The sequence below is a fragment of the Solanum tuberosum genome, unplaced genomic scaffold, assembly GCF_000226075.1.
Source record: "Solanum tuberosum cultivar DM 1-3 516 R44 unplaced genomic scaffold, SolTub_3.0 scf00065, whole genome shotgun sequence".
In the NCBI taxonomy this organism is placed as follows: Eukaryota; Viridiplantae; Streptophyta; class Magnoliopsida; order Solanales; family Solanaceae; genus Solanum; species Solanum tuberosum.
In genome coordinates this window covers 463,848-471,915 of record NW_006238992.1, presented here as the reverse complement: position 1 = coordinate 471,915, position 8,068 = coordinate 463,848, and the positions used below count along the sequence as shown (strand labels likewise).

General features: G+C 36.6%; 1 protein-coding gene across 1 annotated transcript; it reads left to right on the top strand.

Annotated features, from left to right (window-relative positions):
• The first annotated feature begins 1,516 nt into the window (after positions 1–1,516).
• Positions 1,517–6,726, top strand: LOC102597292 (protein Dr1 homolog). The gene is made up of 6 exons (XM_006345275.2): positions 1,517–1,886; positions 2,807–2,868; positions 4,518–4,607; positions 5,347–5,441; positions 5,996–6,064; positions 6,382–6,726. The coding sequence occupies exons 2-6, from the start codon at positions 2,814–2,816 to the stop codon at positions 6,547–6,549; spliced, it is 477 nt and encodes a 158-aa protein (XP_006345337.1). The 5' UTR covers positions 1,517–1,886; positions 2,807–2,813; the 3' UTR covers positions 6,550–6,726.
• The last annotated feature ends 1,342 nt before the right edge of the window (positions 6,727–8,068 follow it).

The following is an 8,068-nucleotide window of genomic DNA, read 5'->3' as shown; positions in this document are numbered from 1 at the left end:
TATATATAAGCTTTACTCTCAAATCTCTAATCATCATAATTCATCAAGTAAGCTTTACTCTCAAAGTCATACCAGTCATAACTCATCATATTAGCTTTACTCTAAAAGCCCTACTAATCATCATTCATCATACATGCCTTAGTCTCAAGACAATCCTAATCTCAAAGATTACAAGTCATAATTCATCATATATACTTGATCTCAATCAATTCATGTCTATATGATTTACTCTTAAGCACTTCATGTCTATATGCTTCAATCTCAAGCAATCTATAATATATCTCATCAATTCTAGAATAATACATCTAAATCCTCAATTTCCCCTTTCATGGCATAAGACCCATTTATATCAATTTCATCTTTCTAGACATGGGTTAGGCATGGGTACATGTAAATTCATCCTATAAACATGTAATTCTATCAATTCAATCATAAACAATCATAATCGACTCAATTGGATCAAAGCCCATAACATTAGAAGAAACCCTAACTAGAATTGGGGAATTCTTCTTCTAAATTGGGGAAATCATAAGGACTCCATGGAAGAAAGGATTCCATGGATGAAAAGCCATCATACCTTAATCAAAAATCCCACAGTTGCTAGAGGATTGGAGACTTGAGCTTGATCTTAGCTTGAACTTCTTTCTTCTCCTTCAAGTTCTAGAGAGAAATATTTGAGAGGAAGATCTTGGGTTTTCTTTTGGTTCTTGAAAGAATGAGTTAAGTTAGAGGGGGGGGGGGAGGGGGGGATTTTGGGAATAGAATGCTTATATACTTTTCTAGGTGAAGGGTAAAACGACGTAGTATAACTTTAAGAAAACTATAAAAAGACACTAAGGACCCCAACTTATTTCTAAGGCTGCTGCACGTTGAGGCTCGCCCAAGGGCACTTGGCGACTCGCCAAGTGAGCCTTTGGCGACTCGCCAAGTGAGCCCTTGGCTCGCCTAATTTTCCAGTACCTTGGGCAATGGGGATAGTCCACTAGGCGATGGTGACTCCATTTGGCTAATCGCCAAGTCTCTCGGCGATGGAGCTTCACCTCGCCAAGTTGGCTAAAGGAGTAAATGTTTTCCTTAACAAATCGGAGGCGTTACAAGAAACTAGGTAAGTTACTATTGTACTCTTATCTAATGTATTCTTAAATTCAAGATTTGAATAAATGAACATGAATTAATTTATTTTATTAATTAATTTGACCAATGAACATGAATTGACTATTTAGTCTTCTTATATTGATCAAATGCATATTTTCAAGGCTAATAACTCTAATAAGTAAAAGAAGGAGAAAAAAGGTTATTTTATGCATTGTTTTTGTGAAATGACCAAAAATGAATTTTTATATCAAGTGAGCCTGTAATTAAAAAAGAAAGTAAAAATAAAAAAGAAAGAAGCTAAACTTAAGTAATTTGGAAAAGAAAAATATGCATGTATTTTTGGGAACAAACTTAAATAAAACTTGATGTTACAAAGTGGATTTGATGATTTTGATCAATTTGGGTATAGCAAAAGAGTTTGAATGTTTGATTCCCAAAATAAAAATCATCTTTTTCCCCCAAATCTCATTTTTCAAGAAGAAAACTATATAAAGAAATGAATCATATTTATCATCACCCGATTCTCTGACGCGCCCAACTCTTACGTGTAGGCCACGACCCAATCAGCATTCAGGCATTGTGGGCCCCGCGTCGTTCTGAAGGCCACCTCCCTCATTGGTATCCGCCGTTGAATTGAGAAAATTTGCCCTAGTCATCTGGGAAACTCCTCTATATTCCACCATGAACCACCGTTCGCGATTCCGATCACCTCCGTCTATCTCGATTCTACATCTTCTAATCGGCTGCGATCGTCATTCTCTTTCAGATCTGACGATTTTGTAATTTGTAAGGTGAGAATAGTTCAATCCATAGCTCTCTTTTACATCTTTCTTTTTCGATTGATATGTAATTGTTTGCGTATTTGTATGTTCGTCTGAAGCATTTTTGACTTGTATAATGAGGTGGTAGAACTGCTTACTTACTGTAGTTTAGGTGTTGGAAGTGTGAAAATAGTCGCTTTGCTGAAACGCAAGTCGAATGTTGTGAGTTGCGAGTTGCGAGTTGCGAGTTGCGAGTTGCGAGTTGCTAGGTTGTGAGTTCGAGTCATCAAAGAAGTAAAAAGGATGTTAGCTCATAGGGATGTTGTCTACTTGTTTTATGACATGGATGGTCATAAATTTAAGCTGTTAAAATAGGCTCTAAGCTGGAATGGAAGGAGAATGTTGTGTACTAGGCTAGGTATTTTAACTTTCCCCTATTCCACACTAGTCCGGGAGAACTTAGTGCAGGTGGTCTATTGTTTTTTTTGTCACTTGAATGTTTGTGGGTTCTGCGGTTTGAAAATATTCTCTTTGGATAAATGCGAGGGAAATGTTTCCTACTATATATATCCACAGCCAACCTCCTCTACCCTGGATTAGTTCGGGGATGGGGGATTTACTGCAGAGTGTCAGCCATTTTACTTATGACATGGATGGTGGTGTGGGAATAGTCTCCTTGTAGAAGTGCAGAGGGGATGTTGCCTACTAGATATGTTCACTGTCCCATACGCTGCATTAGTCGTGGAGCATTTAGTGCATTGCATCGGGCCTTTAATTTGTTAGATAGTCAGCAAGCCAATGTGTGGAAACAGTCTCCTTGCTGAAATGCTAGGGGAATAATGGGTATTACAGAAATCCCCTCTCCCTGTGTCGTGCTTGTCTGGGAGCATTTAGTGCTCAGTGTCAGCCATTTTATCTATGACTTGGATATTGAATTTGAGGTTTTGTAGGGTTAGCATGGAACCTATGGACATTGTCGGTAGAACGAAGGAGGATGCTTCACTTCCCAAAGGTTTTTTTTCTTCCTCCCTATTCTGTGATCTATTTTGCCTTTGCATTATTGTGTTTCAGAATTACCCTTCGGGGTGGCCCAGTGGTTTGGGCTTGGGACTTCCATGTTGGAGGTCTCAAGTTCGAAACCCCTTGCCAGCAAAAGCAAGGGGTTTGCCTTCTGGGTCGACCTCGTCGCATCGGGCTTGTCTAGTGCGGATTACCTCTCCTATGTAGCATAGGAGCAGGGGTTTTACCCTGTGCGCACCCAAAGGGTAGCAGCTGCGGGTTTCCCTAACCCCTTGCCAGCAAAAGCAAGGGGTTTGCCTTCTGGGTCGACCTCGTCGCATCGGGCTTGTCTAGTGCGGATTACCTCTCCTATGTAGCATAGGAGCAGGGGTTTTACCCTGTGCGCACCCAAAGGGTAGCAACTGCGGGTTTCCCTTGTCATCAAAAAAAATTATTGTGTTTTAGAATTGATTTATACACCCTGTGTTTTCATCGTGATTCTACTTTCATGGATTTTGCTGATGAATTTTCCTGTAATTTCTGTTTCAAACCTTGTAACCTTGATATGAAGAAAGGTCAAGAATTGAGTATTGGAATGAAACAACTTCAAATGGAGTGGAATGTATATTGAGGGTTCATATAGCTGTGCCTAAACTAGTTTGGGATTTAGCATAGTTTGTAATTGAAGAGCTTTTGAGTAGATGAATATAATGTCAGTTAAGGTTGATGATTAAGTGCCTGTGTGGAAGGTATTAGGGTGACTAAATGCAAATATTGTTGCATGCCTTTGTGACTTTTATGATCCATGAGAGATTTTTTATTTTTGTGAAATCTTAGAGATGCATTTAATTCATTGTGAAGAGGGTATTGACTTGCATTGACTGAAGTAGTTAACATGTATGGCCTCTCCGTGAACTGCTGGTGGCAAGTAAATGTAAGAAATTTGAAACAGCACATGTTGATGTCCATTCTTTTGCCCAGATTTGTTTGCAAGAAATTTATTCCGTTCCATTTGACGGAAAAATAGACGAATTGTATAATAGCTGGACCTTCCTATATTTGCCTGAGGATAGGGTGATCAGTCCTACTCCTGATGTAGACGAGTGTTAAAGCTAGAGTAGAGTCGTGTTTAGCCTTGTTTCCTCAAATATTGTTGAACTTTCTTCTTAGCTGAATGGTTGTGAAGACATTGTATAATGTATTCTCAGCACTTGGGGGTATCTGTGTCGTAGTTGAATTCAGAGTCGAGAAATGGTTGAGCAGTTAACACTTCCTTAATTATAGGATCAGTTTGGTAACTTATCATTTCTTGTATGTTTTAACTTCTCTAGCTTTGCTTATACTTGATATGCATAATTTCTGAAGTTCTGTTACCCCAGAGCAAGATAATAGAGTATTACTTTTCTTTCCCTCTCTTGTGCATCCTACAACATAGTATGCCCTCTTCAAATTTTGTCAGGAAGATGAGATTGATGATCTCAATTGCGAACAATGGTATTATTGGAATTATTAATGCTTCTTCTGGGTTCACCTTATTCTTTGAGGCTCATTTAGTTTTTGGCAGACTTTGTTATAAAGTTAGATGAATGAGCTTGGTTGATGTGTTACTTCTTTAATTGATATATTCTTTGGCTGACTGATACTGCTGTTATTTTTTTTCAGCAACTATGACAAAAATTATTAAAGAAATGTTGCCCCCAGATGTCCGTGTTGCTCGAGATACTCAGGATCTTTTGATTGATTGTTGTGTAGGTGAGTTGATTTTGATACGTATAATTTAATTTCTGGGTTCAATTCGTAAGTGTTTTGATGTGACGTTACTATTGTTAGTGGTGGTTGCGTGTAATAGCAAGTGGTTTTCTGTATAGTTTTAAGGGGAATAAGTAACATGACTAGAATCAATATTTCTATTGAAGGATTATGGATTGAAAGGGAAAGCGAGTTTAAAAGTTGTCGTCTAGTCAGATATTTTATGGTGAATGTAGTAAGGAGAGTATGTTGCAAGTGCATGGTAGTGACTAATGGGCACAAAATATGTTTTAAGACATTATGTTGGTTAATATATCAAAAGAAGCTGATTTAACACATTTGGAGTTTTTTCTAAGAGAACTAGTGATAACCAGAGGGAAAGTTACTAGATAAAATTGAAATCACTCAGTTATACTAACCTGTCAGTTTTCACTGTTCTCCTTGTTTAGTCAAGGTCTATTATGGGATGAATAGAAACATGATGTAATAACTTGTTGTCTCTGGGCTATTATTTTCATAGATGTTTTGACTGGTAGCATGTCTCTGCTGCTTGAAAGGATTATAGTCTCTTTTCCTTCTGGTTCTTCCCTCTATAGATAATTGAGTGATAATTGAGTGTTATCTATTGACAAACCATGATTAGATAACAAACAAATTGATTCAATTAGTATATCAATCATCTTTGTACTATGGTGCTCATTTTAATTTGCAATAATTTTTGGTATGTTCTGTTCTTCTGCAGAGTTCATTAATCTAATCTCATCAGAATCAAATGAAGTTTGTAATAGAGAAGAGAGACGGACAATTGCACCAGAACATGTACTAAAGGCTTTGGAGGTACTAAACTTGATCTTACAATTTTTATCTGATGTTATCTTTTTCATGTTGTTGATGTCTTGCAGTTTTCTGCAGCCTATCACTTTTATAGTTTGCTATGTATGAGTTTACTTTGAGGAGATGATACAACGCATTTAAAACCTAGTATTTTACCTTTGAGGTGACAATAGAGTGGGGAGGACACAAAATCTGGTTTTCCTTTGAGGTGTGATATTGGGGTACATATATGATCAACAAATGCAAATGGTCTACATAATTTAGACTGATGTCCACATAAAATCTTGTTTTGTTTTATCTATAGTTCTCAAGGAATGAATATTAACCATGGAGATCAACTGAAACAGTTTTTAAGTTGTATAGTATTTTCACTGTTATTTTCATCGACAACCAAGAACTTTTAATCAATTAATATCTTTTAGGTAATCTTTATGTAAGCATGTGAAAGCTTTTAATATCTTTAGATTGAGAGTGAATGAACTGATTTGCTAATCATAACATGCTGATAATTATTTGCAATTGACATTCACAACTTATATTAATTGATGATTTCTCAGGTTCTTGGCTTTGGGGAATATATTGAAGAAGTTTATGCTGCATATGAACAACACAGACTAGAGACTGTGGTAACTGCTCATTTTGTGTCTTTCTCTCATTTGTTTAACCTGTTATGTAGGTTGTTTCAACGACTTCCTGTTGAATAGCCAGACTTATTCATTGACGAAAAAGAGCTAGACTTATCCATCTATTGAGCCGCAGTCTCTTTTTATTTCCATGGAGTCATCATCATAGTGTTATCTTCTTCTTTTTTTGTATTGTCCAAATCAGTTTCTCATTTTCACCATCACTCTGTGTACCCATGCATAAACCTTGTCCGAGTAAAGTAGCTTTTCAAAAAAAGTAAATAGTCTGATTAATGTGGTGCCTTGTATTTCACCGACAGGACACAGTGAGAGCAGGGAAGTGCAGCAATGTCGCTGAAATGACTGAAGAAGAAGCACTAGCCGAGCAACAGAGGATGTTTGCTGAGGCTCGTGCTAGGATGAATGGCGGTGTTACAGTTCCCTCAAAACAGCCTGATTCAGAAGTGGACCAAAACTTGAATAACTAATTTTAGGACTTCCTTGTTTTCTGTAGGCAAAGTACATTTGACTCTTTTTTTTTTATAAGTAGTTTTGCTTTTGTGTTATGTACAAAAAGCTCCTGCCAGTGCTAGTTATGTGGACTCTCCTTTAATTTGTACTTGTCTCCATATATTGTGTAATTAATGAGAAGAATTATCTACATTCTTCAAGTGTTCGTCACTGTGGGCCTGTTTGAATGGACTTAAAAAAAAGTAGGGAACTTTCGCATATAGTCACGCAAAAATAGCTTAATTACGCTCCATAGCTATAGTTTGCTAATTATGATTCATAGCTACATGTAATAGGGAGGAGAGTGACGAGCGAGATTGGGAGAGGGAGGAGAGAGGTGAATTGTGTATGTATATCAGTTAGATAATTGTATATATGTAACTGGTATACATATGTATTTTGTATATCTGGCGAGCGAGATTGGGAGATGGAGGAGAGAGGCAAGCGAGAGAGGGCAATAATATGTATAATTCGCGGGTACATTTGTATAATTCGCAATTTTTTTGTATAATTGAGTAATACAAAGTTTGAAATTATACAAATATGATAAAACTCGAAATAACGAATTGATACAAACATGAACATATGAACTTTAAACAACTATATAAATTATATTATACAAATTACATTAAAACATATTTTCCTATCCACAAGTGTTTTAAAAGAACAAGAAACAAATTGTGTACCCCCATTTGGATTAGTAAACATTACAAGGAGAGGATTATGAGTGAGTCTACCATCAAACTACATCAGATTCAATCTTGATACAAAAGCAGTATGGTTTGTATATTAGTAAGACAAGTTGTAGAAAGGAAAAGCTAAGAGTTATGAATGAATATTTGGGAGATTTCAGAGAGGAATTTGCTAGGTTGTATGATTATGCTGAGGAATTAAAGACCACAAATCTTGGAACTACTGTATCTATTAGGATATCCAAGAACACAATTCCAGGAAAAGTGTTTATGAGCATCTATATTTGTCTTGGATGGAAAGAAGGGTGTAGAAGGATTATTGGTTTAGATGGTGCATTTCTCAAAAGTGTGTAAAGGTGAATTGTTATCTTGCATTTTCAAAGATGGAAATAACCAAATGTACCCTATTGCATGGGCAGTAGTTGATAAAGAAACCAAGGACACATGGTCTTGGTTTCTCAAGTGCATCAAACATGATTTGGATCTTACAGAAGGTGAAGGACTAACAGTGATGAGTGATGTCTGATATGCGGAAGGTATTACTATATTATTTGTTAAATTTATTATTTAATTTCTGGAGTAATTGATATTTAACATTGTTGTATGTCAAATGTTGTTTGTTTGACAGGGTCTTCATCTTGCACTTATTGAATTATTGCCAACTGCTGAAATTAGATGGAGTGTTAGGCATATATGGGAAAATCGGAAGAAAGACTGGATAGGTGAAGAAAGGAGAAGAAAATTCTAGCAGGTTGCCACGGCATCATTTGAGGTACTTTTACAGGTAAAACTTGATGACATGAGT